The following is a 15,052-nucleotide window of genomic DNA, read 5'->3' on the forward strand; positions in this document are numbered from 1 at the left end:
TCATTATCTATTGACACAAACCCGCTCTTAGTTGTAAAATCATAAAATACGTTGGATCGTTACTTGAGTGTAATTTCCTATTATCCAAACTTGTGGCCATTGATCATTTTACTTGCTTTCTAGGTTAGTTTACATTTCCGCATTAGTCATAATTTTCTCAAAAACCAAAATATTACCTATCGTTTGGCTTTAGCGTAGTTGGTGAAAGTTCCTTACTTTCTTAATCGCCTAGCATATTGTTCCCTGTGGGATCGACCCCGACTCATAGTTGGGTAAATATATTGCATACGACCGTGTACACTTTCTCTTTGAGGAGTGTATTTGGACGTTATCACCGTATCATACAGATCCCCTTTTCCCTATTCTCTGTATCATACAGATCCCCTTTTTCCAATTCTTTGTTTAGCACAAATTCCCCCTGCTTTGCTGCTTCACACCAGTTGAAGAACACGGAACTAGAAAAATGCAGATCTGAAAAAATACGAATTTCACAATTTTGTCAAATTACCGGCAGTGTATATCACCTTATCCTTTCCCGGAGCGACAGAGAAAAATCCCTTTACTGTATGATTTTGAGAATAGGGAAAAGGGGGAAAGGGTGGGGATCTGTGTGAAACAAAGAATTAGAAAAGGGGTGAAGGGTGAGGATCTGGTAATCAGAGAATAGGGAAAAGGGGGAAGGGTGGGTTTTTGGATCTGTATGAAACAAAAGAATTGGAAAAAGGGGAAGGGTAGGGGATCTATTAATACAAAGAACGGGGAAAAGGGGGGAAGGGTGGGTTTTTTATTTTTTCAAAGCCGTTATGTTTTGTAATTAAGTTAGTATATTTTGTAAATAAGAAAAAGTATTCTTATGTTTTGTAATATAGGGTCTTAAATAGGTATTGACGTTTCGGAGTTTTGACACACGACTAATCATTGGTCAAAGTATGAAAAAAAACACTAAGTGTTGCAAAAAATAAAATTGGCTGTTTTTTTTTTTGTACTGTTTTTATAACGCAGTATTTTACTGCGCTAAAGCAGTTAACGCCTTTGTCTCCGTGAATTGCTTTAGCGCAGTAAATTACTGCGCTAAAGATAGTTTTGTAATATTTTTTTTTGTTGGGGTATTTTGATTCAAGATGATTTTTTTAGGGCATTTTGGTTCCGGACTCCACCATTTAAACCATACATAATACATATTCTCAGACATGTGTTATCTGAAATTTTATATAGCTGAAGTTTAAGCACATGTATTCGACCACTGAGTCTTTCTTTCTCGGTTGTCTTTTTAATCAGTGGATTCCAATGCTTCTCACTTGTGTTGATTATGATGAATTACAGTAATTGTTAAGCAATGATTAATAATGAGGAAATTAGAGGAGTTATATATGGAGTACTTCTTTTAACATGATATTTTTCATTTTTAAATAGTGTAATCTACATTACTAATACACATTCTTATTTCACGTTTTATTATGTATAAAGAATATGTAAATTATTTACGGAGAAGGGCCGAAAATACTCTCGAACTATTGGAATTGGTGCAAAAATATCCTTCATCCACCTTTGAGCCCCCAAATACCCCTGTCATCCACCTTTGAGCCCCCAAATACCCCTGCCATCCACCTATGGGGTCTAATATACCCTTATTTCTAACAGCCCAATGTTGACACCCAATTTTGTCCATCCTTTCGTCCAATTTACATCGTTAAGCTTCTATTTTATTAGATTATTAATTATATATATTTTTTATCACAACTTGTAGTCAAATTTCTTGATGATCTCTACTACTACTACTGCTGCTGCTGCTGCTGCTACTACTACTACTACTGCTGCTACTATTGCTGCTACTACTCCTACTACTACTACTACTGCTACTCCTACTGCTGCTACTGCTACTGCTACTGCTACTGCTACTGCTACTGTTACTGCTACTGCTGCTCCTACTGTTGCTACTACTGCTACTGCTGCTGCTGCTGCTGCTGCTACTACTACTACTGTTGCTACTCCTACTACTACTACTACTACTACTGCTGCTCCTCCTACTACTCCTGCTCCTACTACTCCTGCTGCTCCTACTACTACTGCTGCTGCTGCTGCTACTACTACTACTACTACTACTAATATGTTTAAATAAATATTTATAGAGAATACGAATAGGATTAACACTGCAATTAAGCCAGAAGGAGAATAAATGCATGAGTGATTTTTTTATCTAGTAAAACGAAAAGGTAGTAGTAATAATAATAATAATAATAATAGAGATCATCAAGAAATTTAACTATAGGTTGTGATAAAAAAATATAATTAATATTCTAATAAAATAGAAGCTCAACGATGTAAATTAGATCAAAGTATGGACAAAATTGGGCGTCAACATAGGACTGTTAGAAATAAGGGTATATTAGACCCCATAGGTGGATGTCAGGGGTATTTGAGGGCTCAAAGGTGGATGACAGGGGTATTTGGGGGCTCAAAGGTGGATGAAGGGTATTTTTTTGCACCAATTCCAATAGTTTGAGGGTATTTTCGGCCCTTTTCCGAATTATTTAAGCTAAGGTGAACTAAATATGACCAACAAGGGTTGTGGTGTAGTGGCTGGTACTACTTCATTCTTAACCAAAAGGTCTCAAGTTCGAGTCTCCTTGGGTACGGAGTCACCCTTGTTAGAGAGTGCTTTGCCCCCAATGTGGGACTACCTGCATGAATCCGGATTAATCGGGTCCTAATGCGAGTATCGAACACCGGATTGGGAAAAAAAAAAACTAAATACAGTATAAAAGGGCAGTTTATTAGCTGTCACATAATACAATAATCTTGTGTGAGTAAAAAAAAGGAATAAGAAAACTTATCCTGTATATGCATGGATTCAGACAAGTTTTGTCACCTGGCTTGATGATTCACAGACCGAGGTGCATACGAGTTTCCTTTTTTGGTAATCACTAATCACCGTTATCGATTCTCTTTCTCTGCATTGCAACAGGGTATAATATCCATATATTTGTAGTATATATACCCTCTGCAATCTTTGCTACTGTGTTCAACTTTTCATGTTTTTTAGACTCAACTAGAAATATCATCGCGGTAATTAATTTACCCTCATCCTTTTTTGAATTCATATATAGATTAACCGTCTTTTGTCTCTCGAGTGTATTACTACTCCCCGTGTCCCAATTTATGTGTCAAGTTACATTACAGATTTCGAGATTCAAAGAAGCTTTCTTTTATGTAATCTTTTAAATATTTTAAATTATCAATTACTCTTACTTTTTAAATATGTAAATTTTATTTTAAATATGCATGTTCACATTCATGATTAAATTAAGCTGTTTGACTCTTGAAAATCCAACTGTGCCGCGTAAGAAAGTATCAATTTTTTTTTTATTATTGTTTTCATTATGCTTATGTCAATTGAAGGGGAGAAAAAGGTGATGCTAAAGGTTTAATTTTTGGGATTTCTAGGGTTTGAGTTGGCAATTTTGTGGAATCAATTGAGCTGGGAGTGAATTAAAGATGTGGGCAGCTTCTTGTCTTGCATCATGCTGTGCGGCGTGTGCTTGTGACGCTTGCCGGACAGTGGTGTCAGGGATCAGCCGGCGTTCAGCTAGGATTGCGTCTGTCACTTATTGTTTCATGGATTCTTAGAGCCCGTTTGGATTGGCTTATAAGTTGCTTATAAGCTGTTTTTCAGCTTTTTTGAGTGTTTGGCTGACCAGCTTAAAGTCATTTTGTGCTTAAAATATGCTCAAAAAAATAATTGGGCCCATTTGACTTAGCTTATCTAAAGCAGCTTATAAGCTGAAAACAGCTTATAGGCCATCCAAACAGGCTCTTAGAGAGGTTGCTGCTCCTCTCATGGAGAAACTCCCATGTAGGGCTTTGCTTTGTTTGGATGGTTGTTACTAATTGAATTGTATTGTGCTGTTAGTTTAAATATAATATTTGTTTTGACTGTTACTTATATTTATTGTATCGTATCGTTATATCAATTGTTATTCTCATGTAGTTTCTTGTCCTTCTATTTCTGTTATTATTTACTGTCTCTTGTTCTTATGCTACTTCTGGGATTACACCGGGTATGTTGTTGTTGTATCGTTAAATCCATCGTTATGTAACATTGGAAAGTCCCATGTTGTGTAACGACTGATTGGTGTGATCGCATCGTTATCTTCTTTTTTTGTCATTTAGTCTTTTTATCCGTTATCCTACCTTTGTGTAGTAGCTCTACTCCGTACCCTACTTTTCTTATAGGTTTATACAATACAAGCTATCCAGACGTTGTATTCAACAAAACAATACAGTAAGATACAATACAACACAATACAATATAATGCAATACATTATGAAACAATAGCTAACAACCATCCAAACAGAGTACTGTAAGGGAATCCTTAATTATGAACTTTTTTCTGATAAGGTAATATACCTTAATTATGAGTTTTAGAAAAACTCAATTACATTTCCCCTAGGGCTTTTGTTCAATAACGAAGGTAATACATTGCAAGATGTATGGTCTGCGCGTGTCACGAGTTCGAATCTTGTCGTGAACCAAGTATTTAAGTAGAGAAGTGTAGAAGGTTGGACTCATTATCCATCAAGTTTGTAACTGAAGACAATGTGCTTTTCTGTCACCAAAAAAAAGGCTCAAATGCGCTGGACTTTACAAAATGCGAAACCTTTCAAGCTATTTTTAGCACAAAGAATCATTATGTCAGTGTCTCAAAGAATAAGAACTCTGCTTTTGCGTGCTTGATTTTATGGTTATATCTATTTATCCCTTTCAGCCCAAGTTAATGACTGTGAACTGATTTCATAGCTCGATATTTTCTTAATAACCGAATCAAGATGGTTGGGCAGAACCTTGATCTTGATTTGACTAATAACTCTTCTTTAAAGGAGAGTGGCTGTTTTACAAGATAGCTTTACATATCAATTGTATTGCAGGGATCAATAGCTTTCACACTACACCAAGCAAGGAGTGGTTTGAAACAGATGCTGTACTGCGAGTTAGCCTTGGGAACTTTCTCTTTTTCACAATTTTGGCAATCTTGATGATTGGTGTAAAGAGCCAGAAAGATCCACGTGACGGCATGCACCATGGTGGTTGGATGCTGAAAATCATTTGCTGGTGCATCTTGGTAATATTTATGTTTTTCCTTCCAAATGGGATCATCAGCTTCTACTGTAAGCAATATCCTTCCTAAGGTATTTCCGCAGTTTTTTTGCTTATATATCTATGTCCGCATAACAATATAAAGAAAAGAACCTTATAATTGTTTCCCTATGACCTACAAAATAAACCTTGAACCTTGTCTTTATTCTTTGTGCTTTGGTGGAATCTGGCTCCACTGCTTTCTCCCTTTGATTTGGATCACAAATGTGTCGCCACTCTTGATATCTATTCCAGTATCATCCCTCTATTTGGAGCATATTTGTACTTGTACTCTTGATATAATATCAAGTTTTCAGTTCACCAGTTTCTAACTTTCACATTTAAAAACTTTAGTGACCGCTAGGCCACACTTCTTCTTCTACTGCTGCTGCTTACTCTTCCTCATCCTCCTCCTCTTTCTTCTGATCTATGGGTGTCGCCGTGCCTTTTGATGTCAAATTGGTTGGTTGTTGAAGAAGTGAACAAGGAGAAGACCAGAAAACTAGTCTGGTTAAGATATCCTTCCTCATATTTGTTCTATTGGAAGCCCATTAAAATATTGCAAGTACTGAATATTGAATACCAACCTGGGAATGTTTAGTTTTGGTAGGTGACATAAGGGATCTGTCTGCTACAGTATTTAGATTCATGTTGAAGTAATAGAAAGTATTGCAAAGCTTCTAGAATCTGATTATCACTCAAGGATCAGGCGCCATTCTTAATCCATTTTGCTTTGTCTTACTTGCTTATTTAACCTGGAATATATGAGCTCTCTTACTTTTGGCTTGTTTAGACCTATGGAAGTATTGTTGTAGTTGAAGTATGGGCAAAAAGGTTGAAGTCTTTTGAACTGAATTATGCATATTTTAAAGACTGAATTCGTTTTTTTGACTATAATGTAATTTCATTCAGGTTTGAATAATAAAAAAGTGTAATTTCATCCCGGTTTTTTGCATAAGGCTTGTCTCCAAGTTCTTTTATATCTATTGGACTTATCAAAAAAAGGAAACATTGTTGCTAGGCCTTTTAATGTGTTAAAGAATGTATCTAGAATTTTGAGTTAACAATTATGTTAAGAGTAGGCATCTAGAATTTTAGGTGAGATAAAGCGGTCAGCAGAATTAACTCGTCTTGTTATGCTTGGGTAACTAGTTTATCTGGCCTAAGCTGTATGTTCAATGAGTGATATGATACATAGAGTAGTATATCCATTCCCAAGAATCCCTTTTAAAAATATGTTTGAATCATTGTTCGAAGTTTGCAAACTGTCTCTTTTCATCATGTTGGATTTGTACCTGAACGTTGTTTGTGTATACAGAGACGATTTCGAAGTTCGGTTCTGGGCTATTTCTACTTGTGCAAGTAGTACTCTTGTTGGATTTTGTCCATAGTTGGAATGACAAGTGGGTTGGATATGATGAGCAGTTCTGGTTAGTTGAATTATATATGACATGTCTTTTTTTGTTATTCTCACCCTCTTCTTGACTAAAATCTCTCTCGCCCCCTCTCTTCTCTCCCCCTTCATGGTTGTTTTTGTGTTGTCTGAGAATATTGCAGGTACATCGCATTGCTTGTCGCTTCACTCATATGTTACGTCGCTACCTTTGCCTTCAATGGAATTGTCTTCCACTTTTTCACTCCATCTGGACATGACTGTGGCTTTAACACTTTCTGTATTGTGATGACTCTTATATTCATCTTCGTTTTTGCTGTTGTTACGCTGCATCCATCGGTTAGTTTGCTACTGTATATCTCTTTTGTTTCCCTTAGTTTTGAACCATTTTTACCTTTATGGTAGCTTCTTAATTATGTAGCCTGATATACTGTTCTGATGATATGCTTACTTTTGTGGATTAGAGGATCTGCTTTCCTCCATCCTTCCAATGGTTAACTGTTTTCCTAGTTTGATCATGTCCTGAGTAGGCTAATGGGTCTACAAGTTCCGTGTCATCAGTTTAATGATGCAAATTACTGTACTAAATAGGAGATTTTCACTTAATTTTCTTGTTCGTTGGCGTCTAATTGTTCTCAGTGCACATATATGTAAAACTATCAAGAAAAATCATAGGCTGGAGAAATTCTTTTCTCACATAAAATATTTCTACATATGTAGGTGAATGGAAGCATATTTCCAGCGTCAGTTTTATCTTTGTACTGTACATACTTGTGCTACAGTGCACTTGCCAGTGAGCCTAGGGATTACGAATGCAGTGGTCTACATCATTCCAAAGCTGTTTCCACTGGTACACTTAGTTGGACTGCTTACAACAGTACTCTCTGTTGTCTACTCTGCTGTTCGTGCTGGATCTTCTACAACTCTACTTTCCCCTCCAAGCTCACCACGTGCAGGTTAGATTCCATAATCCTGGAGGCATACACTGATGTAGAACTTTATGGTTCTTCGTTCACATTTGGTAAATTGTGCCTTTTGTTCTGCTAAATTTGTCTGCAAGACCTTATGGAGTTATTAACATTTGTGTGGATCACAGCACATTAGCTGCCATTCGATAGAAAGACTCCCTAGGTGAACCAATTTAGCGTTTTTATTATATTAACCTAGGTTTGTCCATTCTGGTGTGATTCTTCTTCCTGGTTGTTCATTGCTTGTTCTACACTTTCTGTTAGCAATCCTGCTCCTGCCAAGTGATTTTGCTTGAATCTGTTGCTAGTTTAGTAATCGATCGATCTAAAATAACCAATAGGTGTATAATTTAATTGTTAAAGGCATAGAAGGCGTAGCTCTACCTTGAACTTGATTAGGCAGAGCGGTCGTCTCTCAACTCATATTACCGCTAGATCTCTATTACTCTTTCCACTGTTAGGCTGCATTTTATTTTCCTCCTGTTACACCTCAGCTGATAGAAACACTGGGTGCCATTATTTCCATAGATTTCTACAGAGATTGACCACAAGATAGATAGATGATTTCTAATTTTTTTTTTTCTTTTGGCTGAAGGTGCTGGGAAAACCTTTGCTACCATTGGACAAGGCTGATCAGGAGGAAGAAAAAGAGAAAGCTAAGACAGTGACGTACTCCTATTCTTTCTTCCACATCATCTTCTCTCTTGCTAGTATGTATTCGGCAATGCTTCTTACAGGATGGTCTACCTCTGTGGGAGAGAGCGGGAAATTGGTTGATGTAGGATGGCCATCAGTTTGGGTCAGAATTGTGACCGGTTGGGCGACTGCAGCTTTGTTTATCTGGTTTCAAGTGGCTCCAATTCTCTTTCCAGAAAGGGAGTTCTGAGCATCCAAAGTGTTAGGAGGATCAAAGCATCACAACTGGATAATTTGTATATCTCTGTGTGTTGAAGGACCATCCCTGCCTCTCAATCACTGAATAAAATGAGTGTGGTTTAAGTAACTGAAAGGGGGCTTTTCATATAAGTTAACCAGATATTGCATGCTTTTTTGAATTGAAATTGTCCGGATATGCATGTTTTATTTCAGTTTCTTTTCCCTATTGATATTGAAGAAATTTCAAAACAAAATTGTTCTTGATCATTGATTCAGTGTTGCTCAATCTAATAGTTTGCTGTTATTATGAGATACACTCAGCAAGTAGTACTGCTATTATTTGGTTTGAAGAAAAATCAAAAGAAAGAACAAAATGTGTATACCTATTTATATATGGTACATGTTTTTTTCTCAAAATTTTCTACTAAGTATTAGTTTGAAGTTTTAGTTTCGGCCTAATGGTCTTAACTATCCAAGTCCAGACTGAGCTGATGGCCATTGTCCATTTTGTAATTGTAATCTAAAGTTCTCTCTAGTCATTACACTCTTATTATAACAGGACGCAGAAAATCTGTTGAGACTAGAAAAATACAAAAATGCGAAAGAAAAAAAAAAGCATAACGCCGTTGCCGGGGATCGAACCCGGGTCACCCGCGTGACAGGCGGGAATACTTACCACTATACTACAACGACTTTGTTGCTGAAGTTCTCTAATCCATTTATAAGATGCTAATGACATATCAATATTTAATGCAATATTTCTTTCTTACAATATATAGTATATACTAATTCTAGAACAAAAGAGTAATTTTGGAAGTAGTGTTTAATAGTGCCCGCTAAGGCGAAAAAGAGAAAATGGAGTATATCTTTTCAATTGAGAAATGGAGATCGAACACACATCACCATTTTTCCTTCTTGGTCTGGAAAAATGGGTTTATGCTTGTTACTTTAAACCAATTTCAGAAATAACGAGATAGCATTGCTAAATAGTCATTTATGCTTTGGCAGGCAAGTACTGTCTCTACTACTAGAGTTCATTTCCAACTGGGGAATTTAAATAAAGTCAGAATTACATCTCATACTGCTATAAATTTTGCAAGAAATTGTACAGGGAGTGCTCTTAATTAGTAGGTGGGTTTAATTAGTGTTCGCTACATAATACTATGTATTTGATCTATCTCACTTTAATTTGATCAAAATAAACTTAAGGCGGATTTGGCCTTCAATTAAAGGTAGATCATAAGATATAAGTCTCACTCTTGTAAACTATAGCCCGGGACAAAGTCAAGCCTTCAGAACTTCTACATGTTCATTAATGATCAATTGACGAAACTCTTGATGATGCTTTTATACCGGTTAAAAAAGTTGAGGGTTTTATTTTCTAAGTTTAGTCCAACAAAATTTGTGAACAATTAAATAATACATGCAACATTTATAAATTTGATAAAACTTGTGAACAGTTTAACAAAATATACATAGAACGTCTATAGTACCAAGTCTTGTTAGTCTGAGAAAGCTCGTGATCAAGTGAACAACATAAGATTTGTCAATTTGGTAAGCTATGTAAGCAAATTAACAAGCTAGATGTAGAATGAAGATAGTTAAAAAATTATGTCACGCCTGATGTAACTTGTGGACAAAACAAGATTGTTCAATCCAACAACATTTGTGAACAATTTAATGGGTACGTAGAATGAAGATAATATCAAAGTTATGTCCCACGCGTCATAATTTGTGAATAAGCCATATTTTTTGCCAATCCGATAAAACTTGTACTGAACAATTTAACAAGATAAGTATGTAGAGCGAACTCATGATTCATGAAGATAGTACCAAAAATTATGCCTCATCCGTCATAGTTTGTGAACAAGATTTGATTTTTCAATCCAACAAAACTTGTGAACAATTTAACAAGATAGGTAAAATAAAGATAGAACTAATTTTGTGCCCCATATAGCATAACTTTGAATAATTAAACAAATGTATTTTTTTTTCCATTCTTCCAGGTGTAGTTATATATAGCGCCAGTGCCATTTCCGCAAAACTTCCTTATGGGGACAAAATATAAACAAGGGTCTCAAATCATCCTATTTGTGCCAATGTCCTCTACTCAATAGCAGTATTTATTATTTCAAATTTGGAAATGGATACCTCCGTTTCACTTCTTTAGGTTATTTTTGAGCTTCAGAACTTCATTTTGATTTATTGGTGAGTTTCAAAGCCTTAGATCTACTAATTCGGTCGTTCCTCTTAAGGTGTTACTGATATAGGTATAATTATCAAAATTTTATTTAACTAGTCAATTGTTGTGCTGATAGTTTTTTTTTTTTTAAAAAAAATTCTCGTATCACTGTTACACGTGTCTTCGTCCATTTATTTGATACTATTTCTTCATCAATATTATTATCTAAATATTTAGGTGGTACGTATATAATTATCAAACAAATTAAATCCTTTTAAGGTAAAAGAAAATTTAGCTTGTTTTAGAATAATGAAATTACGTGAATTACTCAAAATAAAATAAAAGGATGGCGAGAAAGAACAAAAAAAAAAAAAAAAAAAAAAAAAAGAGAAAGAGAGAGAGATAGAAGGCCGGTGGGTTACTACTTACTACTAGTAGCTAGTTACTGCAGTGGTAATAAAAACTACCCTTAGCTTCTTTCCTTACGCGCGTGCAACATAATCACAGATATATTCAAGATCTTATCCTTTCTACACAAATGTTTACCCTTGTAAATTTACTTAATTTAATTTCTGTTTAAAGTTTAACCATCACGCGCGGACAGTTAAAAGATAACCACGTGTACAATTTTGATCTAAACCCTAAATCAGTGGAAATTTAAGAACTAAAGTATGTTATAATTAGGAGTCTTAAATCTAGTAAAACACTTAAATTAACAACTGTCTAACGGTTTACCCCGCCAACTTATAAATAGAGAACCCGCTGACAGATCATCACAGACATAGAAAACTAACAAAAAGAAAATAAGAAACGAGCCATATCATATATATTATCAAGATCAAGAATTATCAACTAGCTAGCTAGGGCAAATTTACAGAGAGAGAGAGAGAAAAAATCATAATGTCTGGAGAAAAAGAAGCAGGGTTTGATGATCAATGGAAGCTACATATTCCACCTGGTTTCAGGTTTGCTCCAACTGATGTAGAGCTGATACATTATCTTCTTCGCAGGATGAATGGACAATTTATTTATCCAGGAATAATACAAGAGGCCGACGTTTACGAACGTAACCCTTTTCACCTTCCAGGTACGTATGACTAAATTCTTCCATGTATAGTACAACTAACTATATGTTAGTTACGGTGACTAGGTTTTGTGCAAGTTGTGTTGCTATGATATTGCGTTTATGATTTCTTGGTTGGGTTCTTGAAATGACTATTTACAGAGTTTTGGAAAAATTATCTATACATACATATTAAGATTGAGTTCTAGCGAACTTGTAATTAGTAGAACTGTAGTTCCGTCCTATGTGTTAACATAGCTAGCTTGAAATAAGCATGAAAACCCTAGTACCAGAACTCGTATACAAGTACTTGAATTGTGACGATTGATCGACCGTTTGCACAAAATTCTGTCTTATACGCCGGCCACTAGGAGTCACTTTATTTTTTAAGGCAATGCACAAAATTTAAATTTATTCATGATAATATATTTCTTTCTAGTCATCGTCTGGAATATCCTCTCCGTTTCAATTTTAACGTGTCTTAGTTTGATTAGGCACATAATTGAAGAAAATAACGAAGAATTTTGAATTGTGTGTTTTTAAACTAAAGATGTATGTAATATATCAAAACGTTCTTTGAATCTTGTGGTCTTACTTAAACAAGTCGAGTAGAATGTTGGAATTATAGAGTTTCCAAATATAGAAAGAAACATTATTTTATAATTAACTAAAAAGGAAAGTAAGACACTTAAATTGAAACGGAGGGAATAATCATTATTTGTTGCTTAATTAATTAATGGTTTCCCGTGATAACGTACTATTGTAGGAATAAACACGGAAGAGGTGTTTACCTATTTCTTCACGAGGAGAGAACGAAAATATCCAAATGGATCAAAGGCTGATCGGAGTACCAGAGACGGAAAAGGATATTGGAAAATAACCAGCAGGAACACTGGTGTACCCATCGATAAGAAAGTGAAGTTGGGTAAGAAGAACACACTTGTTTACTATGTTAAAACCCCAGATGGCCAAAATGATCACAAGACCAATTGGATAATGCACGAGTTTGAACTTGATGAGAGTCTCTTTACCTCAACATCTCGACGACCTCAAGGAAAACGGGTATGTATAATGTATTCTTCGATGAGTTTAAGTTTTTTGCACGGAGTATAAATTGATTAAGTTGACCTATAACGATATATTACTAACTTTATATATTTGATATCGTAATCTTGAAAATAGAATAACGCTATATATATTCGGTTAAATTATACCATAGTGTAAATATTTCTTTATATTGTTGTTTATATTGTAAGTGTAGATATTCCAAATCCATTATTCAATGTCACATGATGGTGTTGCGGTGGATTAATGTTTGTATAAGATGATTAGCCAAGATAATTATGCTTAGCTTATATTGCTCTCTTTGTTTCAATTTATGTGTTGTACTTTCCTTCGTAGTCTGTTTACAAAAGAATATTACCTTTTATATTTAGTCATTCTTCAATTCCAACATCTTACATAAAATGTTCAAGACCACAATATTAAAAAATCTCTTAAATTGAAAAAGAGGGAGTAATATTATATTCTTTACCTCTTATTTATGCAAATCTTTTCTTGCTGTTCACAAAACGAAAGACTATGATAGTACAACTAACCTTCATGAATATATGGTCGTACCGAATAGACACTTTATGTTTCATATCTACCAGTATATCCATATATTCAATAATTTATATATATGATTAAGATTATGCTTACTTTTTGTGTTGCATGCAGTTCAATGATTTCGTAGTATGCAGAATTTATGAAAGGAAAAGGGGGAAAGAAGAAAACGACGAGCCAAAGGACATGACAAATTCTTTGATTGGGCCCAAGCAAGTCATGAGCCATAACAATGGAAAAGCAGTACTACCATCACCAAAGCGAAAATTCGAGCTCATTAATGAAACATTAGTAACGTGTCATCCTCATGATGTAGCCATGAAGTCGAATTATTTATATAATAGCCACCATGAATTACCAGCTGCTGCAATACGGGATAATAAGAAAATCAAAGATTTTGGCCAAACGTCAAATACTTCAGTAGCATCACCTCATATAGTTGAAGAACAGAATTCAGGGCTTATTCAAGTGAAAACAAAAGGAAATGAGCCACCACGATTCATTGAGGACCCTCATAATATCATGACAAGAAGAGAGGAGCCTAATAATATTCCTTTTGATTTAGCAGCAAATGGTGTAGCAGTTGGTGGTGATCCATGGGACGTACTCAACAGGGCGCCGTCACTTGGTAAGAATTTCAGCTACTACATGGAATATTTTGGAATTTAATATTCTTGACCAAACACGACGTACCATAAGACACTTTGTCAGCTTGGAGACGAAGAATGGAAGATATATTAGTACAGGCATACTGCAAAAGGATGCCATTATATAGTCTGTTGTTATACTGTTGATAATTAGGCTTGTGATCAATACTGTAGAGCAATTGTTTTGAAGATTTCTGCGTTTCAAAGATTATTCGATCATAAGCCATCTCTTCTTCTTCTTCTGTTTCTTTTACTTTCGTCTCACTTTTTCTTTATAAATTTGTCTGTGAATTCCATGGCTACGCTTTATTTAGGAGCTTAATTAAGTTGATGAAGCATCATCAGTGTGTTGGTTTTTTTTTTTAACCTTTCTTAAATGAGTTTAAGTAATATACATGTACACATCCTTAGTATAAATAATTTTTGCATCATCAGATTATTTTTATCCGTTGTAAATATATCTATTAAACAGATTGTGCCCAACCCTAAGGGCCGGATGTAGCGATCCTGGTTCCGGGCTGCCCTTAGCTGGCTGGGTTGTTGGTATATGTTGGAGCTATCCGGGGTTAGTTGGACGGGCTGGGTTGATGGGCCCAAAACTTTTATTTTTTTTAAAAAGTTATTCATCTTTGTAATACGTAGGTGGACACAAATTTAAAAAGAAACTTCAAACTTTAATTAATAATATTGCGAATTCAAATTCAGCTTACAAACATGATTTATCTAATTTCATAAACTTAACAAAAGAAAAAGATAAACTTCAAATTCATCAATCTCTACGTGATCTTTTGCTCGTCCTTTTTCCGTCATTTCAATCTAATCCATTCTCTTCCAGCTTCTATATATATTTCTATTGCAGCTATCACATTATAATATATATATGTAGGTGTCTATGAATCAAGTGTCTAATCAGATGAACCCGACCGATCGAATGACAATAAGTAGAAGAGATGTGAAAAATAACGCATTGAATGATTAATTCGGAGTATTTATAATTGAACTTAGGGTTAAAGTACAATATTATAACATATAAATATTCATAATAAGTCTAATATGATAATTTGAAAATAAAATGATAATTAATTTGTTACAACTATTTAAATTGAACCGGTTTGTAAAAACTTTTCACATCGAAAGTGTATATAACTTAATTCCTTGGAAAGATAAGGGAAAAAGACTAGCCG

The 15,052-nt window shown here is 35.0% G+C and overlaps 1 protein-coding gene, 1 non-coding gene and 1 pseudogene across 2 annotated transcripts; 2 read left to right on the plus strand and 1 right to left on the minus strand.

The window, feature by feature from the left end:
* Positions 1-2,828: 2,828 nt before the first annotated feature.
* On the plus strand, positions 2,829-8,662 carry LOC132599140 (uncharacterized; annotated as a pseudogene).
* Positions 8,663-8,992: 330 nt separating this feature from the next.
* On the minus strand, positions 8,993-9,064 carry TRNAD-GUC (transfer RNA aspartic acid (anticodon GUC)). The gene has a single exon. It is a non-coding gene; the product is annotated as a tRNA-Asp (tRNA).
* Positions 9,065-11,453: 2,389 nt separating this feature from the next.
* On the plus strand, positions 11,454-13,890 carry LOC132616840 (NAC transcription factor 32-like). The gene is made up of 3 exons (XM_060331567.1): positions 11,454-11,640; positions 12,383-12,678; positions 13,336-13,890. The coding sequence occupies exons 1-3, from the start codon at positions 11,454-11,456 to the stop codon at positions 13,888-13,890; spliced, it is 1,038 nt and encodes a 345-aa protein (XP_060187550.1).
* Positions 13,891-15,052: the final 1,162 nt, after the last annotated feature.

This window comes from Lycium barbarum, chromosome 1 (assembly GCF_019175385.1).
Source record: "Lycium barbarum isolate Lr01 chromosome 1, ASM1917538v2, whole genome shotgun sequence".
Lineage (NCBI taxonomy): Eukaryota > Viridiplantae > Streptophyta > Magnoliopsida > Solanales > Solanaceae > Lycium > Lycium barbarum.